General features: G+C 46.3%; 1 protein-coding gene across 2 annotated transcripts in view; it reads left to right on the forward strand.

Moving 5' to 3' along the window:
* The first annotated feature begins 322 nt into the window (after positions 1–322).
* AGO1 (argonaute RISC component 1) overlaps positions 323–15,945 on the forward strand; it is a 44,177-nt gene continuing 28,554 nt past the window's right edge. For both annotated transcript variants that reach the window (XM_066375872.1, XM_066375873.1), the window contains exons 1-7: positions 323–567; positions 5,680–5,863; positions 13,838–13,958; positions 14,417–14,598; positions 14,991–15,127; positions 15,352–15,486; positions 15,637–15,724. In XM_066375872.1, the coding sequence (XP_066231969.1) occupies positions 543–567; positions 5,680–5,863; positions 13,838–13,958; positions 14,417–14,598; positions 14,991–15,127; positions 15,352–15,486; positions 15,637–15,724 (872 nt within the window). In that variant the 5' untranslated portion in view covers positions 323–542. The remainder of the gene's footprint in view (positions 568–5,679; positions 5,864–13,837; positions 13,959–14,416; positions 14,599–14,990; positions 15,128–15,351; positions 15,487–15,636; positions 15,725–15,945) is intronic.

A 15,945-nucleotide genomic window follows, 5' to 3' on the forward strand; every position in this document is an offset into this window, starting at 1 on the left:
GAGGTGGGGTTCCTGTAATGTGCGCGTGGCTCTGTGCGAAACCGGGAGGCTATGTGTTGGCTTGGAGGGATCTGTTTGGGTAAAAGACACAGGGCCAGAGGCTGCTGCGGGGGGTGTCCCCGCCCCGCCCCACTTACGCCACTGCGCGGTTCCGCTGCGCCTCTACCGAAGCCCTCCCGCCAGCTGCATGGTGACGGGTGACCGCCAGGGGCCGCTGCCTCGGGTCCCCGGTGCCCCCGCCCCTCTCCATTGGCCTTTGTTGCCGGCGGAGCGCCCCGCTTGACTCGTTCCCGTCCGCCCCCTGGGCCTGGCGGTCGCGCCTGCGCACTGGCAGCTGGTCGGGCGCTCGCAGGGGGAGCTGCTGCAGGCTCCGCGGCGGCGGCGGCAACGGAGGCTGCGGGGGTGGCGGCGCGAGCGGCCGGGCTTGGTGGGGGAGCCGAGCCCGGCCCGGGAGCCCTAGCAGCCAGGGTGAGGGGTACCTAGGCCCCTCACGCTGGACTCCACAGTCTCCGGGCCGCCTGACCTCCGCACGGGTATATGGGATGGAAGCGGGACCCTCGGGAGCAGGTAAGGGCCCCTAGGAGGGGAGAACGGTGCGTGCTCCAAAGGACCAGGGGGCTCCCCCGTGAAGAGTTGGATTTCCGAGTGAAGGAAGATTTCCTGAGTGAGGAGAGGGGCTCTTATAAGATAGGGGGCCCAGTTTGAAGGGGACTGTGTGCAGTTCCGGGGGAAACCTTGTGAAGGGAGCCCTGAGATGGGGGCCGTTTTATCAAAGGAGGCTCTGTGCACTCCTGGAGGTGGGAAGTAATCTGGGAGAAGGGCCTGGACACACGTAAGAACTCCCGCAGGTCCCGGGAGGCCTAGGGAGAGTCCCGGCAGGTGGCAGGGGGCGGGCTCCAGGTGTCCTGGAGAGGAGGGGGTCGGCACAGATGGGCCCTAGCTGCAGCATGCTGGGGGCGGGGGCTCAGCCAGTCTGGGCTGGGCTAGTGTCTCTTGGGAGAAGGCGCCAGAGCTGGACTGTGAGCTCCGCCCAGCCGGGCCTGACGCGGGGGCTAGGGTCAGGGGGCGGTGGGTGGGGATCCAGCCCCAGGATTCCCCCCCTTGAGTCCCGGGAGCTGGAGCTGAGGCGCCCGAGCATGCGCAGAGGTGGCCGCTAGAAGGGGCTGCCTTATGTGGTGGGGGCGTGGCTGCCCGAATTCCCCCCACTCTCCTTCCCGCGCGGTTTGGTAAAAGGAGCGCGCTGATGGGATGCATTTTCACTAAGGTTTTGTTGGCAGAGCGCAAGTGGAAATGTTCCCCTTCCCTATCTTGGGGGTTCTTACATTTGGCCCTGAACACCCTCAGTCACAATTTGTCAAGAATGAATAGAGGGAAACTACTAAAATGCCTTACTCTGCTACTGGAATAAGCAAAGACTGGAACCGAGGCAGTGCTCTTTAGGGCGGGTCCTCCCTAAAGATAGGCCTCTCTTAAGAAAAGTGTTGGTTACTGAGGGACCAAGGCCAGGACCAGGTTTACCTGGAAGAGGTTGTCTGTCTGCCTGCTTTGCACGTTTCTGGTCTAATACTGAGTAGAGATGGGATCTTTTAATCGAAGGATAATGTCCTTTGCATTGAATCGTCTCTCAAGATGACAGCTTAATCTCTTTCTATATCTTAATAGTTTTATGGCACCAGTCTTTCACTGAGTATCTTCTTTTTCTTTTTAACCCCCAGAAACTGTCAAGAGCATGTCATTAGATTGAAGGTTGCCAAGCTAACTTTTTGTCATAAATATGTTGTTTGGGGTTAGCTGCGGTCTATAGCCTTTACCCTGGTGAGTCCCAGGTGATAGCTTTAATTTCTCCATACTCACAAGCAATCGGGAGTAAAGGAGGTAAGAATAGAGGAGAAACTTGGGTTGGGCTTCCCCAAGAAATGAGTCCCCAGGGTGGGCTGTGGAGTGGTGGCACCTCCTACGTCCTAGGTCCTTTGATGGGAGTAGTATGGATCTGGGAATCCTTTAGGTTGTATCTCACCACCTATATTCCATTTGGTCTGCGAATGATAGTAGGATTTCCATTTGGAACATGAATTTCATTTCTTGTGGAAGAATCTTTGTCTTTTATACCAGATCTAATCCCCTCAAGGAAATAGCTCCTACCAACTCATTTAAGTCATCCATTCAGTGATCTATAACTACACACTCCCAAGCAAAAACAACTTTGTAATGTCTGTATAGGTCACAAGATGGAGTGTAGGGAGCAACTGATATCAGAAAACTACTTCCTCCTTCTCTCAGGCCCCTCTTTTCATTCCAGGAACGCTCTAGGTTTTCTAGGCTAAAGACTATTTGCAACAACCTGTAGACTAGAGTAGGAGGAATAGGTCACAGAGGGTCAGATAGATGGACAGGAGATGTCACCCATACCAGACTGCTAATGATTTTATTCTGATGAATTCCTAATGAGTGCTGGAGTGATGTAAAAAACTGACTTGTTTGTTACAAGTCAGGGAAGGGACTTAAAGCCTGGTATCTGAGAGTTGGTTGTAGCCTAGTGGGACAGGCTTTGTCTTAACAAAGGGTGGAATTGAAATTGATTCTGGAAGTTATGAATGGAGGTACCCCATAACTGCCCCTTACTATGCCCAGACTGTTCTCTTGGAGGACACAATACACAAAACTAAGGTATTGTTGCTGGCTTCATTACATCCAAGTGTGCTTTCTGTGCTCAGGTGTGTTCCAAGCATATATACTGGACTAGGAGCTCCTTGAGGGTACAGATAGTATCTGATTTATCTGTGGAACCAGCAAGTGTTTAGGCCCTGACACAAAGTACATGTTTATTAATTGAATCACATTCTAGTGTGACATAAATTGTTAAGCACATATTTGGATATTTAATACCTTGTGTATACTCATATGGACAAATTCTTTTTGGATAGATTGGCCTCTTAGCCTTTGCTTACTGACAGCTAAGTTAGCTTTGAATTTGTCTTTTGAATAGGCAGTCTGGCTCTTTGGGAGGTTGTGGGCCTCCGAAGTGCAGGCAAGGAATCCCTGAGCCAGGCCTTTCAGCTCTGTTACTTTTCCTTCTCAGGGCTGGTTGAGGATGGGGGAGGGGGAGTGTCCTTTTCACAGCCCCTCCCTCCTTGCTTTTGTCTGCAAGGAAGGGTCCCGCCCCTTATCCCCAAGGCCCTAGCTTTGTCCTCTCTGCTGGGGCCCTCATCTGCATCACAAAGTGGCCGTCTGTCCCTGTCTGGGTTTGAAGGGAAGTGTCTCCCTTTCTCAGACTAAAAGCTGGGGGCAGGGTGAGGTAAGGAGGGGGGGGCAGACTTTCTACAGCTGTGAGGCTTGCAGGGGGATGGGATGGGAGAGAGGTTACTCCTTCCTCCTGCCTTCCTTAGTTTGGGAATGAGGGAAAGCTTGGGGGCTTTCCTATTTTCCAATAGCCTCCTTGGAGTGGAGGTTGCCTGATGCCAGAGGCTGTCTGGTCTGTAGACCTGTTTCTGGGGAAGAGAAGGCTTTGAGGCTGGAGTGTCTGACCCATCCCCCTTCGGTTCTACCCAGCCCCCAGCTCTAGGGGATGTCTTTCTCCGAGGCTCCAAAAGATTATTCAGCCTGGGGAGGCTAAGGAGGTGAATGGAATGTAAGAACTTGGGGAGGGGAAGGCTGTCTTTTACCAGCTACATCCACCAGGGTGCCTGTTTATTTTGTACAAGGTTTATAATGGTTTCTGAGCAGTTTGCAGGTGTTTGTGTGCTGTGTGTGTTCTTTGTGGTGTGTCTACAGGTCTCTTTTTTCACTCATTTAATATCTGTATATTGAACATTTCCTGTGTGCCAGGCATTCACACAGGAAATTCAGCAGTGACCAAGGCGGATAGCCCCTGCCTTTGAATACTTTACAATCTAGGTGGTGAGGAGTATGTGTATAAAAGTTTTGTCTAGGTTTAATGAGTGTTTGGATGTGTAAGATAGAAATGTGTCATATTTTGTGTGTCTATTTCTTATGTGCAATTTATGTGTAATTTTATTGATGAGACAGGGAGAGAGAGAGCGGCAGGAACATCAATCTATTTCTGTATGTGCCCTGACTGGGTTTTGAACTAGCAACCTCCGTGCTTTGGGGCGATGCTCTAACTAACCAACTGAGCTATCCGGCCAGGGCTGCATTCTGTGCAATTTGTGTCCACCTCTTTTTGGGTAGGTGGCCAGGTGGTAGTAGTTAAGGTTTCACTTCCCCAGATAGCTGAGTCCTGAAGACCTTTTTTTGCTGGGCTGGACCTGCATTTCCCAGTCTGCATTGTGAGGCTGGGCTTGACAGGTGGTTAGGAGACAGCAGCTTAGCTCTGGGAAGCATGTCCCTTTGGTGACCGGTTCTGACCTCTTCCTGACCCCCCAGCTGAGGATATGCCCCATCCCCCTAGCCTGGCCAACTGTGAAGGCAGAGCTCTGGTGATGGGAGGTTCTGGGCTGGTTTATTCATCTCGCCTCCCACCTGAGCTGGTCCTCTACTGACAGGGACAATAGTAGCTCTGGACAAAGGCTTCTCTTAGGCTGTTTCCTTTTTCCCTCCCTTTACCTTCCAGCTAGAAAACAAAACTAGGGGCAACATTCAGGCCCTTGGCCAGAGAGGAGAAAGTAGTGGGAGCTGGCCTTGAAGCTAGCCCTTTCCCCAGGGCCCTGTCTTGAAATTGATCCCTTCTGCTACTGTCTGTGCTCTCTGTGTGGAAGTAGCTGTGGACCGTGGAGCTTGTATTCTCCTTCCCAGAGCCAGTGTCTCCCCTTTTTCCAGAATTCTAATGGTTGCCTCTCCTTTCTAAGTACTCTACTCTAACCTCCTCTTGCCTCATTTTCTATATTCAGTCCATCTTCATTCCCTAGCTTTCCTTGTTTTGAACTTTTCATTGTTTCCCTAGTTGCAGCCTGATTTTTTGCCCAAACTTCCAACTCTAAACTATCTTGCCCCAGCCCCTAACTCCAACCCTCTGTCCTTCCTTGGCTTCCAATTCAAGACCTTTTTCTGCTATGACCTCTAGTCTGGTTTCTTCCCTAGCTAGCTCCTTACCTCAGTCCCTCTTCTTTCCTTAGTTTCCAAACTGTCTTTTTAGCCTCCTGTCTTTTACAGCCTCAGCCATTTAGTTGCCTTAATCCTTTCTCAAACAAACACTGCCCCACCCCCTATTTTGGCTTTCTTTGGATTTTCCTCCTGCCTACATAGGACCATTAAAACGATGCTGTTTTGTGTTCAGGGTGGTGATGAATGAAGTGAGCATCTGGCTGGCAGCGAATAGGGCATTCTTGGTCTGTTAGGTACCTGGTGGAGGCATGTGTCTTAATATAGTAGAAGGAAGGGTTTTGTTACTGGGAGCCAGATTTAGCTTCTCTACTTAACAAATAAATAATATGTAACTTATTACGTATTCATTTAATGAATTTAAGATAGGGTCATTTTTCTAATTGGAGAGAGCTTTTAAAAAATAAGTCTTGGATGTCTGAGCCAGTGGAAATCCTCAGTTGGAGTTGGGTAGACAAGAAAGAGGCTCCCATCGCTTCTCGGCCTTTTGGCTAAGATCAAGTGTAGAAAGAGGCTCCCCTTGCACTCTCCTGCTCCTGTTCTAGGGAGCTTTGTGCCTTCTCTGATAAGAGTATAAGGAGATTGCCAGACTTTACCCTCACCAGTGTTTTTGTCTTATAGCTGCGGGCGCATACCTGCCCCCTCTGCAGCAAGTGTTCCAGGCACCTCGCAGGCCTGGCATTGGCACAGTGGGGAAACCAATCAAGCTCCTGGCCAATTACTTTGAGGTGGACATCCCTAAGATTGACGTCTACCACTACGAGGTGGATATCAAGCCGGATAAGTGTCCTCGCAGAGTCAACCGGTAAGTGATGCACGTCTGAGACACCAAATACAGAAGTCTTTACTTTTCTGAGTCTCAGAAGCTTGAAAGAGGATCCAGAGAGGTAAGGAAAAAAACAAACAAACAAAAAAAGTACTAGAGGGTGGTATCACCAAATTTCAAGGGTTTTTGAGGGGATTCCAAATAAAGAAAATGCTGAAAAATTGGATTTGGCTATTAGGACATAATTGGTACCTTTTGTCAGAGCAGTTTTATTAGAGTACTTGAACTAGTAATCTAAGTACAGTGAGTTAAGGGATAAGTGGAAGGTAATGTGGTAGGGATAGTGAGACCAGATAGTTTTCCCAGATAGCTTGGCAGTGAAACGTGGGGAGAGAGGGAATATGTTGGCTAGAGAGGATTATAGGGGTCACGTACAGTGCCTCGCCTAGCATATTTTAGTATTTGTTGAAATGAATGAATGAAAACTTTTAAGAATGAGACATGGATATGGTTATAAACTGAGGAGGAGGAGCAAGTGGGGAAGAGGGTAAAGGTACGTGACAGAGGGGAGGAATGAGTGGGATGTCCATGCTGAGGCAGGAGGACTTTATAGGTTACACAGTTGGAGAGATTAGCCTTAGAAGAAGAAATATTTCTTTCAAAATTTTATTTTATTATTATTTGAAAATGATGTATGCACAACGTAAAGAAATTTAAAATATTATAAAAAGAGTAGCAGTGAAAAACTGTCTCTGGTTAACCTGATCTCCAGTGCCCTTGTCTCTTTCCCCAGGGTCCTTTATTCTTACCATTCTTGAGTATGCTTCCAGATATTATTTTTGTATATGCAAACATATATGTAATATAGAACATTAAAAATTTTTTTCCATTGATTTGAGAGAGAGAGAAGTATACCAGGAAGTGGGAGTCAAGAAGAGACAGAAAGAGAGAGCGAGAGAGAAGCATCAACTTGTTGTTTCACCTAGTTCTGTTGAGTTGGGCACTTATTTGTTGCTTATCGTATGTGCCCTGACCGGGGTTCAAACCTGCGACCTTGGCATGCTGGGCTGATGCTCTATCCACTGAGTGATCCAGCTAGGGCTATAGAACATTTTCTTTTTCTTTTCTTTTTGTATTTTTCTGAAGTTGAAACGGGGAGGCAGTCAGACAGACTCCTGCATGTGCCCGACCGGGATCCACCCGGCATGCCCACCAGGGGGCGATGTTCCACCCATCTGTAGTGTTGCTCTGTTGCGACCAGAGCCATTCTAGCGCCTGAGGCAGAGGCCACAGAGCCATCCTCAGCGTTCGGGCCATCTTTGCTCCTATGGAGCCTTGGCTGTGGGGAGGGGAAGAGAGAGACAGAGAGGAAGGAGAGGGGGAGGGGTGGAGAAGCAGATGGGTGCTTCTCCTGTGTGCCCTGGCTGGGAATCGAACCCAGGACTCCCGCACGCCAGGCTGACACTCTACCACTGAGCCAGCTGGCCAGGGCCTAGAACAGAGGTCTCAAACTTGCGGCCCGCCGAACAATTTTGTACTGATTTTTTTTTGTTTTCAACTGCAGTGAGAAAAATGTTGCGTAACAGTTGCCTTTTGTAGACCTAGTGCGGCCCACCGAACGGCTGTGATCTTGCTCTGCGGCCCACATGCTGAGTTGAGTTTGAGACCCCTGGCCTAGAACATTTTTTTTTTAATGAACAGAATATAGAATCCTATAAACCTTGTTCTGCGCCTTGTATATTCCTACTGAACAATATATACTGCTTACAAAAACTAGAGGATATTTTATTGCTTTATATTCATTTTGAAATATCCCCTAATTTTTGTGAGCAGTATATTTTGGAAAATAATATGTATCAGTACATACATATGTGCCTCAGGTTTTTTTGCATAACTCCACAGTTATTCTATTGAGTGTGATGTATTATAACTTATTTAATGACTGTTGAGGAACATTTAGGCTGAGTACAAACTTTTGCTACAGAAATGAAACTATTGAATGTTGTGAAATATAGGTACATTTTTGCACTCAAGTATGATTGGATCTGTAGGATAAATTTCTGGGAGTGGATTTTCTGGCACAGTACATCTAAAAATTTTGAGATATTTGCTAAATTTCTTTTTTTATTTTTTTTATTTTTTTATTTTTATTTTTTACAGAGACAGTGAGTCAGAGAGAGGGATAGACAGGGACAGACAGACAGGAACGGAGAGAGATGAGAAGCATCAATTATTAGTTTTTCGTTGCGTGTTGCAACACCTTAGTTGTTCATTGATTGCTTTCTCATATGTGCCTTGACCGCGGGCATTCAGCAGACCCAAGTAACCCCTTGCTGGGGCCAGTGACCTTGGGTCCAAGCTGGTGGGCTTTTGCTCAAACCAGATGAGCTCACGCTCAAGCTGAGGACCTCGGGGTCTCGAACCTGGGTCTTCCGCATCCCGGTCCGACGCTCTATCCACTGCGCCACTACCTGGTCAGGCTTTGCTAAATTTCTTAAGGTAAGATGTACTAATTTATGCTCCCATTAGCAAGGTATTAAGAGTGCCCTTCTTTGACATTTTGATAAGTAGAAAATTGTATTTGAATTTAATTTTGCATTTTCCCATCTTTTATTATAGATTAAAAAAAATTTTAATTAACTTAGTTTTTAGAATTTTAATTCATATGAAAAATATCAGTTGACTCATGTTTGGCCTCTTTTTATTGTGGTAGCATCGGTTAACAACATTAATTTCAGGTAGACAACATTATATAATTCAATATCTGAATGTTCTATGTTCACCAAAAATCTAGTTTCCATATATTGCCATATATTTGACCCCTTTTATCCATTTTACCTTTCCCTGCCCCCCTTCTCTGGTAACTGCCAGTTTGTTGTCAGTATCTATGAGTTTATTTATTTTTTGTTTGTTTGTTACTTTTTGGTTTATATTTCATGTGAGTGAAATCCTACAGTTTTTTGTCATTTTCCTTCTCAATTTCACTTAGCATAATACTTTCAAGATCACTCCATGTCACAAATGGCAATATTTCATCTTTTTTTATGGCTGAATAGTATTCTATTGTATGTGTGTGTGTATATGTATATCTATAACATCTTTATCCATTCATTTGTTGATAGACACTAATGGTTGTTTCAAAATCTTGGCTGTTGTAAATAATGGTGCATTGAGCATAGGGTACATATATATATCTTTTTTTTTTTAAGTGAGAGGGTGAGAATGAAGAGGCAGAGAGACAAACTCGCGCATGTGCCCCGACCAGAATCCACCCTGCAAGCCCCCTACTGGATGATGCTTAGCCCATCTGGGGGGCTGCTCTGTTGCTCGGCAACTGAGGGGGCTTGCCTGAGGGGAGCCCATGGAGTCATCCTCAGTGCCCAGGTCCAACTTGCTCAAACCATTCATTCCTTGGCTGTGGGAGTGGAAGAGAGAGAGAAAAAGAGAGAAAAGGGGGGGAGGAGGCTGCCTGAACTGTGGTGGCGCAGCGATAAAGCATCAACCTGGAATGCTGAGGTCGCTGGTTTGAAACCCTGGGCTTGCCTGGTTAAGGCACATATGGGAGTTGATGCTTCCTGCTCCTCCCCCCTTCTCTCTCTCTCCTCTCTAAAATAAATAAATAAAATCTTAAAAATAAAGGAGGGGGGAGAGGAAGGGATGGAGAAGCAGATAGTTGGTTCTCCCTTGTGCCCTGACCAGGAATCAAACCCAGGACTTCCACATGCCAGGCCAGTGCTCTACCACTGAGCAAAACAGCCAGGGCAATCCCCCTAATAATTAGTGCTTAGTGATGTTTAACATTTTTCCTTTTATAACTTTTTTAAAAGATTTTATTTATTGATTTTTACAGAGAGAGGAGAGAGGAATAGGGAGAAATGAGAAATATTAACTCATAGTTGCTTCTCGTTAGTTGTTCATTGATTGCTTGTCATATGTGCCTTGACCAGGCAAGCCCAGGGTTTTGAACTGCAACCCTCAGTGTTCTAGGTCAACTCTACTCACTGTGCCACCACAGGCTAGGCTGAACATTTTTCATGTACCTGATGGTCATCTGTATGTCTTCCTCTGAAAAAATGTCTGTTCAGAACTGTTTTTCTTTTTTTTAAGAGAGACATAGGAAGAGAGGGAGATGAGAAGTACCAACTTGTAGTTGTGGCATTTCAGTTGTTTGTTGATTGCTTCTCATATGTGCCTTGACCAGGGGGCTCCTGCCAAACCTTTGACCTTTTGCTCAAGCCAACAACCTTGGGCTTCAAGCCAGCAACCCCACGCTTAAGCTGGTGACTTCAGGGTTTCTAACATGGGACCTCAGTGTCCCAGGTCGATGCTCTATCCCAGGGGTTGGGAACCTATGTTTCGCAAACCAGATGTGGCTCTTTTGATGGCTGCATCTGGCTCGCAGACAAATCTTTAATAAAAAAAATAATAACGTTAAAAATATAAAACATTCTTATGTATTACAATCCATTCATTTCCTACCGCTCATGTTCATGGTTGTGGGTGGCTGGAGCCAATCACAGCTGTCCTCCGGGACAAACCAAATTTTTATTGGATAATGCGTAATGTACACGGGTCATTATATGGCTCTCACGGAATTATATTTTAAAATATGTGGCGTTCATGGCTCTCTCAGCCAAAAAGGTTCCCGACCCCTGCTCTAGCAACTCGGCAACCACCAGTCAGGCAGAGCATCTGTCCATTTTTTTTTTTTTTTAATTTTATTTATTTATTTATATTTTTTACAGAGACAGAGAATGAGTCAGAGAGAGGGATAGACAGGGACAGACAGACAGGAACGGAGAGAGATGAGAAGCATCAATCATTAATTTTTCATTGCGCGTCACAACACCTTAGTTGTTCATTGGTTACTTTCTCATATGTGCCTTGACCGCGGGCCTTCAGCAGACTGAGTAACCCCTTGCTGGAGCCAGCGACCTTGGGTTCAAGCTGGTGGGCTTTTTGCTCAAACCAGATGAGCCCACGCTCAAGCTGGCGACCTCTGGGTCTCGAACCTGGGTCCTCTGCATCCCAGTCCGACGCTCTATCCACTGCGCCACCGCCTGGTCAGGCTCTGTCCATTTTTTAATTTAGTTGTTTATTTTTTTGTTGTTGAGTTGTATGAGTTTTTAATATTTTTTGAATATTGACCCCTTATTGGAACCATCATTTGCAAGTATCTTCTCTCATTCATTTGATTGCCTTTTTGTTTTATTGATGGTTTCCTTTGCTCTCTGGAAATTTTTAGTTTGATGTAGTCCCATTTGTTTTTGTTTTTGTTTTTGTTTCCCTTGCCTTTGGGGTCAAATTCACAAAAACACCACTAAGACCAATGTCCAGAAGCTCAGTGCCTCTGTCTTTATGTATTTTATTGTTTGAGGTCTTACATTAAAAGTCTTTAATCCATTTTGAGTTAATTTTTGTGTAGGTAGTTGTCTAGTTTCATTATTTTGCATATGACTGTTCATTTTCTTAACACCTTTTTAAAAAAATTTCTATTTATTGATTTTAGCGAGAGAGGAAAGGGGGAGAGAGAGACAAGGAGAGACAGGAACATCGAGCTGCTCCTGTATGTGCTCTGACTGGGGATTGAACCAGCAACCTTAGCTGCTTGCTTCAGGACCATGCTCTAACCAACTGGGCTATCGGGCCAGGGCTCAACACCATTTATTGAAGAGACTTTCTCCATTGTATATTCTTGGCTCCCTGGTTGTAAATTAGTTGTTTATATATTTGTGGGTTTATTTCTGGGCACTCAGTTTTGTTTTGTTTTGAGAGAAAGAGAGACAAGAGGGGAGAGAGAGGTAGGAGAGAGTGAGAAGCATCATCTCACAGTTGCATCACTTACTTGTTTATTGATTGCTTTCTTATATGTTCCTTGGGCTTCAAGCCAGCAACCATGGGTTTAGGACCTGGGACTTAAGCATTCCAGGTTGATGCTCCCTTCACTGTGCCACCACAGGTCAGGATCTGGGCTCTCACTTCTGTTCCATTGGTGTGTATGTCTGTTTTTCTGTATTTTGGTCTGATTTTAATTTGTTTCTCTAATGAGTGAAGCTGAACACATTTTCCAGATGTTTAAAAATCATATAAAAAAATCCTATATGGCCTGACCAGGCGGTGGCGCAGTGGATAGAGCGTCAGACTGGGATGCAGAGGACCCGGGTTCGAGACCCCGAGGTCGCCAGCTTGAGTGCGGGCTCATCTGGTTTGAGGAAAAGCCCACCAGCTTGAACCCAAGGTCGCTGGCTCCAGCAAGGGGTTACTCAGTCTGCTGAAGGTCCGCAGTCAAGGCACATATGAGAAAGCAATCAATGGACAACTAAGGCGTTGCAACGCGGAATGAAAAACTAATGATTGATGCTTCTCATCTCTCTCCGTTCCTGTCTGTCTGTCCCTGTCTATCCCTCTCTCTGACTCACTCGCTGTCTCTGTAAAAAATAAATAAATAAAAATTAAAAAAAAAATTCCTATATGGAAGGACATTTTAAGCATGAGAGGAAAGAAAATAGATAAGAGGCTTGCATAAATATATACTGTTCACAAAAAATAGGGGATATTTCAAAATGCACTTTCAAGATCAGGGAACATGCAGATACTCCAATACTTTCAGCCTTTTGTATAGTGCATTTTTACCAATAGTATAAAAGTTGGTTTTGCATCTCATTTGCATAATCAAACAATTTTCTTTGATTTGTCCTTTGCTTTTCTGATGTTCTTATTTAATAAAAAAAATCAAATGCTTCTTTTTTTATCACTTCATATTCATTTTGAAATGTATGGTTGTATGTCTGGGAACTTGAGGGTGGCTTTGTTTACTTTGGTTTACTCTGTGCAGAGTTATATAGAGTTGCGTTTTGATAGGTGATAGAAATAGGTTCTGGAGTTAGAAGATAGCAGAGGAATTTTGACATAGTCTATGAGGGATGGAAGTGATCAGAGACATGAAAAAGATTGTTGAGAAGCACCGAAGCCTAATAAGGATTGAAACCATGTGTTTATAGTTGCTTCCAGTATACATTTTGAGGTTTTTTTATCCAGTAGTATTTAAAAGCTTTGATTTAGAAAGTGAAGATGTCTGATAGTTGGATGGGCTGGAATTTTGAAGGCTAAATGGATACTGTGGTGTCTAAGTAGGAGAGGACAGGAAATAAAATCCAGAAAGAGATGACAATGAAGAGAAAACAGGGTGGTGGGACTAAGAGCTTCAGAGAGATAAAAGAGATTAGGTTCTTCTACAGTTTATGCCTATTCCAATTTAGATTTCTTCCCTATCTATATATTTTGCTTATCAGCCTAGGAATTGGAGGAGCCTCATTTCTGTTCCTGATTCTGGATAGACCCTAAGATGAAGCCCTTCTTCCCTCGGCCTCCCTGTCTGCTCAGAAGGCACTCACTCTTTCAGGTCCTTTAGAGCCTTAGTGATGTGAGGACCAGAAGCATCACCTGGGAGCATGTTAGAAATATAGAATTTCATGCTTTGCTCTAGACCTACTGAGTCAAAATCTGCATTTCTTTTTTAAGTGAGAGGAGGGAAGATAGACAGACTCCCGCATGCACCCCAACTGGGATCCCAAGACCCCCATCTTGGGCCAGTGCTTGAACCAGCTGAGCTATCCTCAGTGCCCAGGGCTGATATTTGAACCAATCGAGCCACTGGCTGTGAGAGGGGACGAGAAAAGGAGGGAGGAGAGGGAGGGGAAGGGAAGCAGATGGTCGCTTCTCATGTGTACCCTGACTGGGGATTGAACCTGGGACGTCCGCACGCCAGGCTGACACTATCCACTGAGCTAGCCAGCCAGGGCCAAAGTCTGCATTTTAATTCGATTTTTCAGGTGATTCACATGAACGTTCAAGTTTGAGAAGCACAGTGATAGAGTAGATAGATGAGATTAAGAGTACGGTAGTTGCTAGGAGAGAATGTAGTAGATGGGACATTGCATGCCCTTTGAGTTACTTCCAAAAGCTTGAAGTGGTAGTCTTTCAGCTTCCACAGGCTGTTCCTATTCCCCACAGGGAAGTGGTGGAATACATGGTCCAGCATTTCAAACCTCAGATCTTTGGTGATCGCAAGCCCGTGTATGATGGAAAGAAGAACATTTACACTGTCACAGCATTGCCCATTGGGAATGAACGGGTAAGGTGGGAGTCAGGCTAGACCTGTGTCGGGGGTCTGAGGTGGGACAGAGCTCATGTAAGCCTGTTTCAAGTCTGGCAGCCAGAGAGCTCTTTCATCTTTTGTACTGAGCAAGTGTGGTTTAGGGTGAGGAATGGATAGGTGCTGCTGTTTATTTAACATAGTATATGTCCCTGTTCTAGACAGTTTGAGAGTAGACTGTCTAGAACAGGGCTAGCCTTTAATAGACCTAGCCCTTAAGGACTTTCTTCTAGGTGTGGTTGAGAGAGACAGAAGCACTGAGCCAAGGTGGCTGGAGACTAAGGGGCTGCATTTACTCTGAAGTCTTCCTTGTGAACCCCTATCAGCTAAGGCAGATTCTAAGCAAATCCATGGGGTGTGGGCAGTTGGGGCAGGGCAGAGAATGTTGTACTGTGGGAAAGCATTGGCAATCCTTCGCCCCTTTTTCTCTACTGAAGGTTGACTTTGAGGTGACAATCCCTGGGGAAGGGAAGGATCGAATATTCAAGGTCTCCATCAAGTGGCTAGCCATTGTGAGCTGGCGCATGCTGCATGAAGCCCTCGTCAGTGGCCAGATCCCTGTTCCCTTGGAGTCTGTGCAAGCCCTGGATGTGGCCATGAGGCACCTGGCATCCATGAGGTACTGGGTATAGTTAGTATCTGGGCTACTAGTGATGTCGGAGCTGCTCTGGGGGGAGGATGGGCACAAATTAAGGTCCTACAGTGTGCCTTTCAAACAAAATATTCTTTGAAGCCCTACCATATGCTAAATAAGCATGTGTATACATTTAGATGGTTTAAACCACTGGCCCTGTCCCTTTTAGATATCTTTGGGCTGCACCCCATCTGTCCCTGCAGGGCAGAGAAAGGGTAGAGACTTTCACAAGGTCACTTACACAACTAATAAAGGATCAGAGCTGGAATTAAAGCCCTGGTGTCCTGCCTTCCAGGCCAGGGCTCCTCCGTGCCCAGGATGCCTCACAGGGTGGGGGCCTGTGCCCGAGGGACCAGTTCTCTGCCTGTCCCTGCCAGGTACACCCCCGTGGGCCGCTCCTTCTTCTCACCGCCTGAGGGCTACTACCACCCGCTGGGGGGTGGGCGCGAGGTCTGGTTCGGCTTTCACCAGTCTGTGCGCCCTGCCATGTGGAAGATGATGCTCAACATTGATGGTGAGTGGGGAGAGCTATGGAGCCAGGGGCACCCTGAGTCCAGTGACCACACTCCCAGCCTCATCCCTCCCAGCTCTGCAACCACACTCCTAGTCTAATCCCTACAGCCCTGGGACCCCTCCCCTATCCCAATACTCTATAAGGAAGAGGGTGTTAAGAGTAGTATCTCCATTTATTTGGGAAGATAGAACCTGAGCTAAGCTATACCTACTTTGTCCCCACAGTCTCAGCCACTGCCTTCTACAAGGCACAGCCGGTGATTGAGTTCATGTGTGAGGTGCTGGACATCAGAAACATAGATGAGCAGCCCAAGCCACTCACGGACTCTCAGCGTGTGCGCTTTACCAAGGAAATCAAGGGTGAGGACCCAGCCAGACAGGGCGGGGTAACAGCCTTACTTTCTCTTTAGCCCTAAACGGAAATCCCCTTTGGATATGTTCAGGGGAAAGGCCAAGCCTGGGAACTTGAGCAACCTATTCCAACCCTGATAAGCAGTATGTATTTTCTAGGCCTAAAGGTGGAGGTGACCCACTGTGGACAGATGAAGAGGAAATACCGGGTGTGTAATGTTACCCGCCGCCCTGCTAGCCATCAGACGTAAGTTGACAGGGCTGCTAAGCCATACTTTTGGTGGTAGATGGCTGATATTTCAACACACTCCCTTTACTTCCTCCCACCTCACCAGGCCCTGAGAATGAGCCTTGGTCTGGCCCTAATTTCCATTAAGCTGTTGGAATTTGTCATCCCTCTCCCAATCTTCCCAGGTGCATTCATACCTTCCTTACCGGTTTTACCTTCTTAGTCTCCACCTTTCCTCT

Source organism: Saccopteryx leptura, chromosome 3 (assembly GCF_036850995.1).
Source record: "Saccopteryx leptura isolate mSacLep1 chromosome 3, mSacLep1_pri_phased_curated, whole genome shotgun sequence".
Classification (NCBI taxonomy): Eukaryota; Metazoa; Chordata; class Mammalia; order Chiroptera; family Emballonuridae; genus Saccopteryx; species Saccopteryx leptura.